Source organism: Pipistrellus hanaki, assembly GCF_964339955.1.
Source record: "Pipistrellus hanaki genome assembly, chromosome: 3".
NCBI lineage: Eukaryota > Metazoa > Chordata > Mammalia > Chiroptera > Vespertilionidae > Pipistrellus > Pipistrellus hanaki.
In genome coordinates this window covers 132,483,238-132,499,636 of record NC_140505.1, presented here as the reverse complement: position 1 = coordinate 132,499,636, position 16,399 = coordinate 132,483,238, and the positions used below count along the sequence as shown (strand labels likewise).

At 42.3% G+C, this 16,399-nt stretch overlaps 1 protein-coding gene across 21 annotated transcripts in view; it reads right to left on the bottom strand.

Moving 5' to 3' along the window:
* GRIP1 (glutamate receptor interacting protein 1) overlaps nt 1–16,399 on the bottom strand; it is a 658,304-nt gene that overhangs the window by 90,469 nt on the left and 551,436 nt on the right. For all 21 annotated transcript variants that reach the window (XM_084877571.1, XM_084877568.1, XM_084877570.1 and 18 more), the window contains 2 exons: nt 4,045–4,192; nt 1,850–2,019 (listed from right to left, as the gene is read on the bottom strand). In XM_084877571.1, coding sequence (XP_084733697.1) covers nt 1,850–2,019; nt 4,045–4,192 — 318 coding nt within the window. The remainder of the gene's footprint in view (nt 1–1,849; nt 2,020–4,044; nt 4,193–16,399) is intronic.

Genomic DNA, 16,399 nt, shown 5'->3' with positions numbered 1-16,399 from the left:
CCCGACAGGAGTGGCCTGCATCCCCAGGGACTGCGTCCTCTGAGCTCCTCATCATTGCCACTCACACGAGGCAGAGTTTCTTCATAACCTGTCTGTACAGCATCGTCTCTCCACTCCCAATGTGTAAAATTAAAATCTGATAAAGGCAATGCTGTACTAGAGATTTTCATTAGCTCCAGGGCTGCCTAAGCTCCATTCAATTAAAAGAGGTTGCATCCAGCTGACTCATTCAGTAAGAAAACTAACTGGCCCCTCTCTTTTTTTCAAATTGCGGAGAAGTGCAGTGTGCTTTAGGAGGTGGGAGACACGTTGTATAAATGACTTCCTCATAAGCAAACTCATAATTGCAGAGAAAACTGTTCTCTTTCTCTAAACATACAGCAGTGCCTTCTTCACCTCTACGGCACCTTGGAGGCTTTCGGGATTTGATTTCAGGAATAAAAAGGAGGGCACTTGGCTTAAGGAAAAGGATGGAGGAGGAGTTGGAATAAAGGCCCCACTGGAGAGATTTTCTTCATTTGATTTTGGGCTCAAAATACTTTTTATTGTACCAGGTTTTGTTTAAAGAGGCCCAGGTGGAGGGTATTATACAATATATACAGGGAGGGCAAAAATAGGTTTACAGTTGTGAGTATAATTTGAGAATTTGTTCTACTATTATTATTTATTAGAGGCCTGGTGTACAAAATTCATGCACTTGGGGGGGGGGGGCGGAAGAGAGACATCCCTCAGCCCAGGCTGCACCCTCTCCAATCTGGGACCCCATGGGGGATGTCCAACTGCCAGTTTAGGCTCAATTCGCTGGCAGTTGGACATCCCTCTCACAATATGGGATTGCTGGCTCCCAACAGCTCTCCTGCCTGCCTGCCTGCCTGCCTGATCACCCCCTAACCACTCCCCTGCTAGCCTGATCAACATCTAACTGCTCACTGCTATGGAGGCCTCTCCCGCCACTGCCATTGTGCTGGCCAACCATGAGCCAGCTTCTGGCTAAGTGGCACTCCCCCTGTGGAAGCACTCTGACCACCAAGGGGCAGCTCCTGTGCTGAGCGTCTGCCTGCTGGTGGTTAGTGCGCTTCACAGTGACCCGTCATTCCGCCTTTAGGGCCAATTTGCATATTATCCTTTCATTGTATAGGATGATTGTATTATTTTCCATATGAACAATTGTAAACCTACTTTTGCCCACCCTATAAATACTCAGAAAACTGTGATTTGTGGGATGGTAACACTGTAGATTCCCTCAGCTGACAATTGCTATTGAATAGGTGTACTCAAGTATTAGGATTTTCTCAGGGAAGATATTTGGTCAAAAGGGTTGTTCTCCATTCTAAGAAATACACTCCTCTGGCAAACAGACAAAATATGAAGTCATCTCTTCATATAACTATTCCCCACTCCCAAATATTTGAAGGGTCTGCTATTAACACCCACTTTATAACTATTTAAAAAATGAAAGTTTTACTATTTACCTTCATTGTCCTTTAGAGTGGAAATTTAATATAACAGGATATCAAATAACTTCCATTCTCTCCACACGCAATGCACATCAAAGGTGTTTTTTTGTTTTGTTTTTTGTTTTGTTTTGTTTTTAAATATAAAATATTACTAGCCTGACAATTCTTCAAAACATTCTCAAACAAGGTTTCTTTGCTTAATTTGGAGCTTTTAAGTGAATGACATGTGTCTTGGCAAAAGAGATGCGGAGGCTAAAGACCAGTAAACAAAGATAACCTGCTGCTTTGAAAAGAATGATTAAGACAGAATTAAACCCAGGATCTTCCTAGCTCTGCAGGAAGGAGCAGCAACTGCACAGAGAAAGCAGAGCCTTATCCCAGCAGCCTCTCACCGTGGTCAGGTCCCTTCAGCGCCAGGCGGGTCTGGTGGTGGGGCAGGATCTCCAGCTTGACCTGGTCGGTGGTGTTGGCCAGGAACTGGGTGGCCTCGGCCAGCGTGCAGTACTCCATGCTGGTGCCGTCGATGGACAGGATGTGGTCGCCCACGTGCAGTGCTCCACACCTGCGGGAGGGGAAAGGCTCAGTGCGCTTCCTCTTGGGAATGCGGCTTTCATGTCCTTCAAAGTTGAATTTCACAGTTTCCATTTACCCCACCAAAATACTGGCGTGTTATAGGATACACCATGGCAAATGTTAAGAACACAGGAATAGGAATGCAAAAACTTGTGGCAAATACAGAACAACTCAAGCAAGTGCTTTCCTCTTGTCCTTCGAAAACCAGCAAACGATTATTTTGGGGTAAAGGTGCCAGGTGTTGAAGAGAAATGAGCAGGAAGACAGGGAAGGACGGGCAATGTGGTTCCCTTGCCTCTTCCTGCTATGTTTCCTCCTAGGTTTTTGTGTTTATAAATATGATTGGTAAATGCTCAGAATGTCGAGACATGGCTCACAGAGTTCGAACAGGGACATTGACAACTATTTTATGTGTGAAGGGGAGTAATTTGGGGAAGTTCAGCTAACTCTTCCTCAGGCCCTTTTCACACAGGCCCCCAGATCGCCAGTTCTGTCTTCTTGTGTTTTATTTTGTTATTCTAGAGTAGGGGTGTCGAACTCAATCAGAGAAGGGGCCAAAATCTAAAATCCAGCCTAAATCGCGGGCCGAATGGTTTATTGAACAGTCATAAACTGACAATGTCATAAACTGACAGCGGAGTGCAGTGATGACAGCGCGGTGCGGGCCACATTGCAAGGCCTGGCGGGCTGGAATTGGCCCGCGGGCCTTATGTTTGACACATGTGTTCTAGATTTAAACACTTGTGAGTACAAAAGCTCTTGAAGACAGTGGGAATTATGCAGGAGGCACTAAGCCAAGACCTGCGTGGTGAGAGATGGGGAGCGCTTGGGGCAGAAGGGGTTGCCACCACGTCTCGCTGAGTTCAGAGACTGGCTACTGGGTGAGCAGAGAAAAGCAAACACGGTGGTCAGCACCATACCTGATGTACCAGGCAAGTGGACAGCTCCTTACACTGCTTACCCCTGTGGGATGGGAAAAGACAGGGAGGAAAGAAGAGCATCCTGCACTACTGAACTGGACACACCTGGATCAGTGGCCCTCATGGTTAAAGGACAGAATGCAAGGTAAGACCACAGGTGCAGTGGTAGGCTGACCATTACAGGGGTTGCTGCAGGTCACTGCACACAGCCAGATGTGTACCAGGCATGGTGAGGGCATATGGGGAAGTTGGCTGAAGACATGCAGGGTGAACTGGGCATACAATCTTATGTAAAAACATCCACAGGGTGGATAGTCCACCTTTCAAAACAAAAGCATTTCAAGTCATCTCTTTCATCTAAAATGATAATTCCATGTGGAGGCACTTGGAGTGCTTCAGCTATGGGAAGTGGGCTTTTTCTTACCGGAAGCTGTAAAATAGTGTATTAGGTGGTAAAGTCATCTTTGTTATCCCTCTTCTAACTTGTAAGTCTAAAATATCAGTTAGGAAAAGGAATTCAAGAAAAAGGACTTTTTATTTTTACTGTAATAGTAATGAATGATGTTTTTAGGTACCCTTGAAGTTTGTGAAACCCTCAGATTAACATACTAAAAGTTGGGCCATTCTTTAAAGACTGTGTGATTAATAATTTGTTTTATTCCTTTAAGAAAAAAGGATTGGGGCTCTATGGTAGCAGGGCTGAATTGTTAGCAGTCAGGGAACGCCATGGCTTCCCGGCATGGAGCCTAATAAAGTTCTGCTCAGCTGCCCTCATCCCACGACATGGTAGGAAAAGTTACTCAGCTTGACTTTTTTCATTTCTGTTTTCAAAGGCCACACCAAACGTTTGGAGGAGGTGACATTACATCATGGGGTGGCTGAGAAGGGCAGTGACTTTTTAAGCCCTAGTACACGAACTCGTTTTCTAACCAAACCTTGTGAAAATTGGCAGGAGAGCTGTGTTTTACTTTGTGTGTATGCAAGTATGTGTGTATATGTATACAGTATGTGAAAACCTGCATACATATACTATTTGTGTGTGTGTTTTAACACACATGCCGTTTTGAAAAGCTGGCGCTTCCTACGACACTCACCTGTCTGCAATGCTTGCAGATTTGATTTTGTCTATGACAATGACCTGCTTGTTACAGCACATCGAGGTAGTAAGCGCAACCCCAAGGCTGGCACCAGGAGTTTTGGCAACTTCAACTAGTAATGGCCCGGATGCTGTTGCCACAGTATCTATGAAAGAATGAATTTCAGAAAACAAAACAAAATTAGCAATCAATAGCTGTTTAATGAACGTATGGACAAATGATAAAACTCAGGAAATAGTTTAAAGCTCAGAAGAGGCAGGGGTCATACAGGAAACAGCACTGGACACAGAGTTAAAACATCTGCATTTAACTCTTCTTTTCACAATATTTTGGTCATGATTCTTTAGACCAGTGTTTCCCAAAGTGTGGTACGCGTACCCCCAGGGGTACGGGAAGAGTTTGGTGGGGGTACGCGTTGCACCGGAGTTTGGTGGGGATATGCACTGCACCGTGCTTAGCTGCGCCTAATTCTATGTTCTCATGAGTACGAGGGGTACTCAGTGTTATGAAAATTATAGAAGGGGTACACATATGTCAAAAGTTTGGGAAACACTGCTTTAGACAAGTTACTAAAACCTTCCAAGTCTGCTTGCTTATATATAAAATGGTATTTTTCAAGTGTTTATTACACCAAAACCAATGTGTAATTAAATATTTTATAATTTTCAAAGTGCTATATACAACACGATTATTTTTGATATATTATGACCTCAAGCCTTGAGTCATCTCATTTTTCAAGACTGTCTTTCTGATTTTTACTGTTCTGGTGTTTGAGATTTCATTAATACAATCTTGTCATTATCACCAAGACCCCACTCAGATATAGTAAACCAGAAGTCTGTACTCCTGCTACTGAGATTCAGGCAGTCTGCATTGACTCCTAAAGATGTAAGTTCCATGGGGAGAGTCATTTTAAGTCTGAGATGCAATAACATATTTCTTAAATGAGGTAAAGACATAATATTCATGTCAGCAATGAATGACTGGTGATATTGAAATAATTTAGTCATTAAAAAAAGAAAGAATTTGCCCTGCCTGGTGTGTTTCAATTGGTTGAGTGTGGTCCCTGCACCAAGAGGCCACAGGTTTGATTCCTGCTCAGGATACATACCCAGGTTGTAGGCTTAATCCCCTTTAGGGGGTGTGCAGGAGGCAGCCAATGGATGATTCTCTCTCATCAATGTTTCTTTTCTCTCTCTCTCTCCTTTCCTCTCCCTCTAACAACATATTGAACAAATAAATTATTTAGTTATAAAAATGGTTGAGAGACCATGAGGGCCTGTATCTCTTCCTGTCAATTCCAGGGCAGAGCCTCATTGCTAATAGCTGGAAGGAGCCAACAATCTTGGTCTGCTAAGAGGACTTTTTGGACCTGCAGTTTCATGTCTGTAATTTTCCCATTATATTATTATAACTCCCAGAGATTGTTCCCAACCTAACCCTACAATGGCTGCTACTCTCTGGTCTTACTCACCTTGCTGTTTGAATTCCCTTCACTTAGGGGTTCATAGTGAGTGGTCCCCATGCATATATTAAACAGCAATTTTCTTCTCATCTGTGGCAGCTGGGGCCCCCAAGAAAGAATTCTGGTGAGTCCCTGAAGCCCCTGATTTAGTCATCCTTCCATGATGAGAGTAGTTGATCCTGCCTACCTCTCAACTCTAATAGTCAAAGTTCTGCCACAGCCCATGTGCACCTGGTCTGATATCTCCAGCTCCATCCAGAAGCTTGTTGTCCTCTTCCTTGAGCATGATGCCCCCTGAAAACCTCACTTCCTGCTCAGGTCGAACCTCACAGGAGGCTCTGGTCTATCAGGGTGTTTCTATGTATCCTATATAATAAAAGAGTAGTATGCAAATTGACCATCACACAAAGACACAAGATGGCCACTACCATGTGGTCAAAGATGGCTGCCCCATGTGGACACAAGATGGCTGCCACAAGGTGGCCACCACAAGATGACATGCAGGGGAGGGCAGTTGGGGGTGACCAGGCCCCCAGAGGAGGGCAGTTAGGGGGACCATGCCAGCAAGGAAGGGCAGTTGGAGGGCAGGGGGCTCAGGCCTGCAAGGTAGGGCAGTTAGGGGAGACCAGGACTGCAGGGGAGGGCAGTTTGGGGCAGCAGGCATATTGGGGAGAGCAGTTAGGGGCAGCAGGCCTATAGGGGAGAGCAGTTGGGGGGATCAGGCCTGCAGTGAAGGGCAGTTGTGGGGGACCAGGGCCTGCAGAGGAGAACAGTTGTGGGTGATCAGGCCAGCAGAGGAGGGCAGTTGGGGGAAGACCAGGCCTGCAGGGGAGGACAATTGGGAGCCAGCAGTCCTGGATTGTGAGAGGGATGTCCTATCGCCAGTTTAGGCCCGATCCCAGTGGGATTGGGCCCAAATGGGCAGTCAGACATCTCTCAACGGGTCAGATTGGAGAGGGTGCTGGCTGGGCTAAGGGACACTCCCCCTGTCTTGTGCACAAATTTTGTGCACTGGGCCTCTAGTATTTATAGAACTTTAGAGGGACTAATTTCCCAAATGACTTCCCATAGTCTTGTTGAATTTTAATAGGTATGTTTAAGATGTTTGTGAGGTGGCAATCACATATGCTCTTCCATCTGGTTTGCTTATGTCTAAAGATAAACTTATTTGGCTTAACAGATGAAAGTAATCAAGTTTCTCTGTTACTTATTAACTTAATCTCTTACAAAAGACAGAAAACAACAATTATTCCTTGGTGTCCTATCTTCCCCTTTTCTTCAGTAATAAGCTTCCTAAGTGTTAGCTGAGCAAATGGCTTTCCAGTTAAGGACAGCATTTCCCAGACTCCTTTGCAGCGAGGTGCAGTCCTGTGACTAAGTTTCAGCCAATGGGAGGTGGGTAAAAGAGAATGTGACCCATTTTGGATGTGCACTGAAACAATGGCTGTGTCTGCTTCTTCCTCATTTCCAACTTCTTGCTGTTGCCATGTGTATGTTCAGAACTGGTGAGCCATGTTCAGCCATGAAGCCAGGGGCATGGAGCCACAACATAGAGGAAGGGTAGGTTTCTGGTACCATATCTTCAGAGATTGCTTAATCACCCAAGAAATAGATAAATATCAATCACCTCAAGTCCATGAAGAGATGTAAATGCACTGGGTGCCTGGGAGAAGACACTATTTGGCACTAGGAGAATCTGCCAGACTGGCCTAACTATAGAGGACTCTAAGCAAACCATGATGACTGACAGCTGAACAGAACTACAGAGTAGAAGGTGCTTATTTCAGTCCTAGGCAGAAACAGATGGTACTCAAATTAGGACAATTTGAGGCGAGTGTCATAAGGGGCTATTTAGAAAGATGTGATAAGGTTATAGGGATACCACAGGGATAATGCAATACTCTAGGGCCAGAAGCAATAGGGCACCATGCCCCTCTAGACCTGAAGAAGCAAAGGATAGAACTGTTAGTGGTACCAGGGTTTGGAGAGGATGTTTGTGGACAGGGCTACCTGACAGGAGCTGGGACCTTCCATCAGACAATGCAGCCAGCCCCATGAATCTACAGGGAGGAAGCCAGGGAACAACATCCTCGGTCACTGTTCTCCCTCCCTCTGACCTCCCGCCATGATTCACTCTTAGCCAAACCCAGAAGGAGCCAGAGGCAGGAGAGCCATCATGCCGGGCAACAAGGCATGGCACAGAGCAGCAAGGAGGAGGGCAGTGAGTGGCTCTGGAGGTAAAAGAAGGATGTCCTTATTGTATATGTCTCCACGCAGCTTCTTTCCACAAACTCTGGAGGCTGCTTGCTTTAAACAATATATGTAACATACGGAAATATTAAGGAAGAAGAAAAAGCGACCACAAATGCCTTGCCCACATGGGTTAATAGAGAATTTAAAAAAATTTAAAGAAATACACAGGTAAACCCACAGAGACAGAAAGTAGATTAGAAATGACCAAGGGGTGGGGACAGAGTGACTGCTTAAGTTTTGTAACTACACAGAGGTGATGGCTGCACAACATTGTGAATGTACATCATGCTACTGGACTATGCACTTTAAAAGTGGTTAACTATGTTATGTGGACTTTGCTTCAATTAAATAAAGTAGGATTCTGAACCTCTGGAAACCAGGACAATAAAGGAAACATGGTCAAATATACAGTTGTCACTGCTGTAAAGGAGAAAGTCTGTCCCTACAATGGAAATGACGATTCTTCAAGCAGGGAGTCCTAAAGGATATCTCTCCTCCAGTTTTTATACATAGTGAATGCCGCTCACTGATAAATGGGCAATGTCCTCCACACATTTCTATAATAGGATGCAGAGGTGGTTTCCAGTGGCTATTCCTTCATCAAGGTTGAGACATATGGTTAAAAAGCAAATGAATGATGATGTCTCTATAATGGAAAAGCTAATGTGATGGTCTGATCTAAAGACAGATCCTAGGGTGCACAGACCGGATGTCTCTCTGGGGAATCTTTCCTAGATATCCGTCTTGCCCCTCATTTAGTTTTCCAACAGAATCTGAGCATTAGGCAACATAAGAAGGTCCCCTGTGATGAGACCCTGGTCTGCTGGCAGTTTATATACATGACTGAGACCACATCCGAACGCTTTGGGCATCAGCTAAATCGGCGGCAGGACCAATGTACTATCAGGAGGCCGGAGAAGCCTACGTTCCGGCAAAAACAGAAGAGCACCCACCTCACATCCCCAAAGAACAGGCCTTTCTCATTCATCATTCCTGCACCATGAATTCAAATACACCCTTACTGAGCGCTAACAATATACCGGGAGCATCAGAAGATGCTGGGGACTCAGATGAAAATGTTAGGATCCCCCCTTCTAGTCACCCCTGGGGATCCCTTGCAGAGAAGGTTGGTGGGGCAGGGCAGACTCCTGGACTTCACGACGGAAACTTATTCTGTTGAACCTCATGAAGTTTCTAATTACTTTTTAAAAAAAAAAACAAAAAACTGTAGATACCAAATATTTGCATTTTATTACCCACCGCACCTCTGCCCCAATGAAATCTTTAATCTAGTAGGGTCAGCGTACTTATAAAAAATACCGGGTTATCTAATAGGATGTGATCTCCAGGTTCCTAAGAAAATTATTCAAGTGTGGCAAAAGATCCACAGAAGGGGGCAGAAGCTCCCTATCCCTGTCCCTGCCTGTAGAACAGCAATTGTTATTACCAAATATCTACGGTACACGACAAGGGAATGGCAGTGACAGTGAGACTGATAGGGGTCTGAGTAGGCTGAGCATGGTGGCTGGGATGAGTGTGTTAGCTGAGACAGAATTTGATCTTAAGATCTCTCAGCTCCTCTGTTTTCATGGGCTCTAAGAAAACAACAAACTATTTTAGCAAGTACGGCTTTCCAGCATTACCCATGTGGCAGTTCCTTTGTGCATCACAGAAGGGGACCTACAAATGTTAATGTTTAGTGATCATTAGCCTTCTCTGGCAATTGCTTTCCATAATACATGTCTCCCCACAATAACATCAAGACGCTCATGCTACCCTGTGGTATTAAGCCCATTTCCCTAGATGCCACCCAATTCCATCTTCAGAGGGCCTTAGGAAAAACAAGAGTCCAAAGCCCTGGCTTTATTCCAAGATGGCTAGTAAGATGCACAGGAAAAGAAAAAGCAAGCAGACAGGGTGGATGGATGGGGCATTCTGATTTAAGAAAGTGCAAAAGAAAAAAAAAATGGAGTGTGTCAAAATGAGAAAAATAAACAGAAGAAACATGAGGAAGAAATCATCAAGAACCCATCCCCTGGCAGAAGATTAGTTACTCCTGCTGAAGTGAAGCATGGTTGAGAAAAATGGATCACGCGGATATAAATTCTTCATGGTTAAAGATGTCTTACTCATTAAGATATTTGCACCACACTGAAGCCCTTGCATGCAGTCTTGACTTATAGGCTATGTAATTACATAGGATATGCTGATGGCTGTTTGCATGGGAAACACACTGGATTTTTATTTTGTTAATCAGTTTTCCCACCCTGAGCCCTGAATTTCAATCAGAGTATACGCTTGATTAGAACCTCCCAGAGGGTGGCAGAAAGACTGTGTGTGGTCATGCTAGCTTTCCCTGCCTTACATTCCTGCCAATAAAAAGTACCTTTCAGGCACTTTTCTTTTTAAAAAAATATATTTTATTGATTTTGTACAGAGAGGAAGGGAGAGAGATAGAGAGTTAGAAACATCAATGAGAGAGTCATCAATCAGCTGCCTCTTGCACACCCACTACTGGGGATATGCCCGCAACCAAGGTACATGCCCTTGACCGGAATCGAACCCAGGACCTTTCAGTCCCCAAGCCGACGCTCTATCCATTGAGCCAAACTGGTTTCGGCCCTTTCAGGCACTTTTCAACCTCATTCATTAGTTAAAAGTATTTTTATTAGTGGTAGTCTGTTCATACAATGCTACTAATAACTTCAATGCTTTTCAGATGAGCTAAACTTTAATAAATTTTTTTGTTAACTTAAAAAAAAGGCCATTTTCCCCCCAGTCTATTGACATATACTACTTGGGAAATATTCCATTAGAACAAAAAGTATACCTTCCATGTTCAAGTGAGCTTTATCTTAAATCCTAAGTTTTCCTGGGGGAGTTAAAAGAGACAACTTAAACATTTACTATATTGTAGGAAGAGTCCAAAGCAAGGAGCACTAAAAATTAAGTCCCATGTCAACTTGAACTTGGCTAAAGCATGATTGGTGATTACGTTTCATTCTCCTAATCAGGCTCACCCTAGTCACTTTATTAACTTCGGAATATCTTCAATTCCTCCATAGTCCCCCCACCCATTCTACATGACAGATTATTTATTTATTTATTTTTGGTAGCCTGCTTATTGGGTTACAGTGTGTTTTTAAAAAACTTATTGAAGAAAAAGAAACATTCAGAGAAATAACATGAATCATAAGTTTGCAGTTGTTAAATTTTCATAAGCTGAACACATCAGTGTAACCACACACTGATCTAGAAATAAACATTACCAGCATCAAAGAGTTCCCTCACCATATACTCCTTTAAATCACTCCCCTGTCCCACAGGTAACTTCTAACAGTATAGATTATTATTGTTTACTCTTATGCTTAAAAAAACAACAACAAAAAAACAGACTCATATGGTTGGAGTCACTTTAGATCATGCATTCTCATCTATAATAATAAAAGCATAGTATGCTAACTAGACCAGACATCCTTCTGGATGACCTTCTGGACAAAGCCGGGGCTGCAGAAGAAGCCCAGGTCTTAGATGCCAGAGGGAAGCCATTATCAGCAACCAGGGGAAGGAAAGCCTACTCCTGCATGAATTTCATGCATCAGGCCTTCAGTTGCTCCACATAATTTATCCCTTCTACTACTTACTAAGTATTTTCTGGCTAAGAAAAATATTATTGCTATGATGTTTTGGGTCATACTTTTACAAGCACAGGTATGCATTTCTGTGGGAGTCATGACCAGGAGTGGAACTGTGGGGTTGTAGGCTATGAATATGTTCAGCTTAAGTAAATACTGTCAAAGGGTTTCCCAAAAGAGTTGTGTGGACTCACCTTCTCACCAGCAAGAAAGGAACATTTTAGCTGCTCTACATGTTTGTCTCCTCTTGCAGGCCTTCCTATTGTGGGACTCAGGTGGGTATGCAGTGGCATCACATTGTGGTTTCAATTTGCATTCCCCTGACTATGGTGCTGAGCAATCTTTCATGGCTTATTAGTCATTTGGATATCCTTTTATAAAGTATCTATTCAAGTTTTTTCTCCCCGCCTCCCAACTTTCTATTAGGTTATCTGGCTTATTGACTTGTGGGAATTAACGAACATTTGATGAGTCCTTTATTGGCTATATAATTTGTAAATATATTTTCAAGCCCCTGTGTGGCTTACTATATCAAATTCTAATGATCTCTTTTGATAAAGAGAAGTTCTTAATTATTTTTTTTATGTTAGTAGTTTATGTGTTCTGTTTAAGAAATCTTTCCTTACTATAAAATCATGATGATATTCTCCTATGCTTTTCCAGTAGGCCTGGTTATCTAATATTACCTTTATATCAGTAGCCCATCTGAATTGGTTTTTATGTCTGGTGTAGAGTCGGGTCACAATATATATTATCTACACAGATATAACTGACCTATCATCAGTTTTTGAAAAGACCATTCTTTCTTCACTCCATTATTATCACTTGTCATAAACTGGATGGTTATATATGTACTAGAAGCCTGGTGCATGAAATTCATGCATAGGGGTTGCGGGGGACCCTCAGCAAGGCCTGCACTCTCTCACAATCAGGGATCCCTCTAGCAATCTGGGACTGCTGCCTCCTAACTGCTTGCCTGACTGCCTGATTGCCCTTAACCACTCACCTGGCTGCCTGATCACCCCTAACCCCTCTGCTTGCCTGCCTGATCACCCCTAACCCCTCTGCTTGCCTGCCTGATCGCCCCTAACTCTTCTGCCTGCCTGATTACCCCTAACTGCTCACCTGACTGCCTGATCACCCTAACTGCCACTGCCCCAGCCCCTGCCACCATGATTTCATCTAGAAGGACGAAACATCTAGAATGATTTCCAGAAGGTCATTCGGCTGTTCGGTCTAATTAGCATATTACACTTTTATTATTATAGGTAGTTCTGTTTCTGGACACTGTTCTGTTCTATTGGTCAATCTGGCTGTTGTTCTTAATGACTTTTTACTAGATCTTGACATCTGGTCCTGTAAGTGCTCTAGTTTTGTTGTTCTTCAAGATGGCACTGGCTTCCCCTAGCCCTTTGCAGAGTGATATTATACTATGTATCAGTTCAGAGAAAACTAGAACCCAGTAACTAAGTAAGTGAAGGAGTTTAGGCCCCTGGCTAAAGAAATCTATGAAATAACTGTGACAGGATTTACATGGTAGGCTTCAGCATTAAATCTGATAGACTGACATATTATTTATAGATATTTAAACATGTTTTGCAGAATACTAACAGAAGTTCTCCAACTTAAAAATTTATGGTTCTTGTTCTTAAATTTTAATCTTATAAAAGAGAGAATAAAATAAATCAGGTCACAACATATTTTGAAGAAGTGTCTGAGCTCCAACATGGTGACTCGGACACACTCTGTAGACAATCCACTTCCACTGGCACAGCCCAATGAATCTGGTATTTTAAGTTACTCATATCAATGGGGAAGTAGATACATTGGCCACAGAGTAAACAATCCCTTGCCCTATTAAAAAATTTGGCATATACACAGGGCTACCGCATAATCAAAATATTCATATCATCACTCTCCAGAAAGTCTGATTCCTCCTCACTCTAAAAATAGTCCCTGTCAGGTTTTTCTGAGCTGGATAAGTGATCCACACAGAAAGGAGAATGAATCTCCATCAGATTCTGCTGAGACAGAGAAACTAAAGCAGGAGTAAGTGTCTGCCAGCCTGGAAAAGAGTTCTTACTGCTCAGGGGGAGGAGATGTCTGTCAGCAAGAGGCCAGGACTCAGTAGCAAATGCAGACTCTCTCTGAAATCCTATGCTAGACGAGGCTTTACGTTTACAGTTAAAAAGAAAAAGGACCCTGGTTCTCAAGGATCCAGATCTGAAATAAGACTGACAGATAACAACCAGGACAATATCCTAAAAGCAAGTTACTTGTAAGCTGCCAAAATATACTTAGAAATATTTAAAGCACCTATACTACTGACTAACCTGGGTTTTTCACAGGAGGTAAAACAAAACAAAACAAAACAAAACAAAAAAAAACCCAAAAAACACTGGGCAAATGTACAGGCCTAAAGACATGGCTAGGTAAAAATGAAAAAAAACAACTTGACCACTAGGTATTAAAATCACCGATGTCCTGTCAATAAAGAAGTAAAGGAAGTCTGACCAGAGTACCCCTCCCCGCACCTCAAACTTGGGCCAATGTGACCACTGAGCATTGGACAGGAATAACAAGCACACAGACCACTGTCTTGAATTTGTGGGTCCTCAACTCATGTGCTAATGATAAAACAAATGAAATTTGTAATTGGAAATTTTGACATATAGCCGGAAGGGATAGAAAATAAATTGGATGTTGGATGTCAAAAATCAGGATCTAAAAAAGTTTTGGCAGGTTGGAATTGTTTAATAGAGTAAGTGATTATATGCCTTACATTTTTACTGTGAGTTACACAACAGTAAAAATGGGTCTGGGATGGGTCTGGGCCCAAGGAATTTTAAATGCAGCTAGGCTGGGGCTTCCTGCTTTGGGCTGTAGGCTTGGCTGGCCAGAGTGGTCCATGACTAGAGATATTTAAACAGAGCTTGGTAAAGAACTCCCTGAGGGACCCAGCGTTGGGTAGTGGCACAGGGAAATAATGCTGGGATTCAGTGATTGTGGCATGCTCCTAAGTTTGGCAAAGATCATCTCAGGGAGCGCACTTGCCTACGGAAATACTCTTTGAACATCCCATTTTCACATGTTTGGTTAGATAGGTCTTCTATAGGCATCTATTTCTTGACATCTATTTAATTTTAAAAAAATATATTTTTATTGATTTTAGAGAAGAAGAGAGAGGGAAAGAGAGATTGAAACATCAATGATGAGAATCATTGATTGGCTGCCCCCTGCATGCCCCTCCTAGGGATGGAGCCCACAACCCAGGCATGTGCCCTGACTGGGAATCTGAACTGTGATCTCACTCAACCACTGAGCCAAACCAGCTAGGATTTATTTACTTATTTTTTATGCATTTATTTATTTTAAAAAATGTATCTTTATTGTTGAAAGTATTACAGATGTCCCCTCTTTCTTTTCATCAACCCCCTTCCTGGTCAGGTCTTATAGCACTCAAACATGAAAAATAGCACTTTATGCCACTAAGAAAACTACCACTGACAGAAACTGAAAGATCACCTGAAATACTTGAAAGACCAAAGCAGATAACCAGCACACACAGCAGAAGAGCCAACTAGTTCTGTGGGGAACTTGAGGAACGTGGAGTCCAAGGCCATTCTGCACATGTTTGTAGACTTAAGGAAACTGAGCGCCTTTGCCAAAGATCAAGAGTTAACAGACCATTCCGTTAAAACCCTTCGTTTATGGAATTGATTTCGATGATGGCTCTATAATATCACTTGTGAGATCTCTAATACATTAAGAAGTGAACACAGACCCTACTTTCGGGATACGCTTGTGGTCTTTTCCTGGGCTATCTATCCCTCTCTTCTCTGGAGACCATCGAGATCCTAACACTCTGGTTCATTATGGAAATCTGAGCTGCAATGCTTGGCCTGGGAAAATGTGAAGATGCCTTTGGGTCTGGAGAGAGTAAAGAAAAAAAAAAAAAAGATAGAAGGATTCCTGGAAAATTATGCCTCATTCCCTTAGCTTTACCATAATTTAAATCAATAAAAATGCCTGAATGATTAAACACCAGTAGATAATTAATTCAGTGTCTCACTTTCTTCCTTCTTATTCAGAACTCTCTTAGGGTGCTTAATGTTAAATATTTGATGTTCTGAGATTTTTTTTTCTTGCTCAGTAATGCACGTAGGCCTAAAACAATTACATTTTAGATGATTAGACTTCACTTTTATTTTTAAATACTCCCTGTAAGACTTTTATTTTTGAAAGGCTATTAACTGCCTGTGTCATCCATTTCAATGGCAGAATCTCAAGTTTAGAACAAAGATACATTCCATTACTTTTTGTGCTTTCAAAATGTTCGCCCACACTTAAAACATTTATTATTTCATATATTGGCTATACTAACTCTCAATCTTCTGTGGGAATATTATCAGATTTGTGAGGTCAATCTGGGTTTGCTTTAATCCTGGCTTACGTTTAATACAATGTGATGTGTGTGATACTGGGAAATTTGTGTAACCTCTTCAAGACAGTTACTTCATTTATAAGAAATAAGGATAGTCATGTGTATGTCAAAGGGTTACTATGACAATTAGAGTTAATAAAATGCATAGAGTGTACCTTACACAATCCTTGGTGGAAATCAACCACACAAATTGTTGGTTCTCTTCTTCGTTAAACTCAGGGCCTGATGATGCTACTCAATTTCCTAGCTGATGTGAAAAATTACTTTCTTCACTTGGCCAGAGAAAGCTCGAGAATACTTAAGTAAAAATAAATAAATACATAAATTCTTTATTTATCTGCCAGCACTTAAAGTTAGTGTGTGCCTCTATGGAAGATGTGTGATATTATCCTTAGGAGAAAGTTATAACAGAGAGAAAGGATGCTGAAGGGGGAGCTAGATAGTGTGCTAGTATATCATGAGTTAGATTTTCATGTGTCGTTTCGCTTACTTAGCTTTAAGTGCTGTAAATGATTTCAATATTACTCTCTCTGCAATTTCATCTTATCTATACTG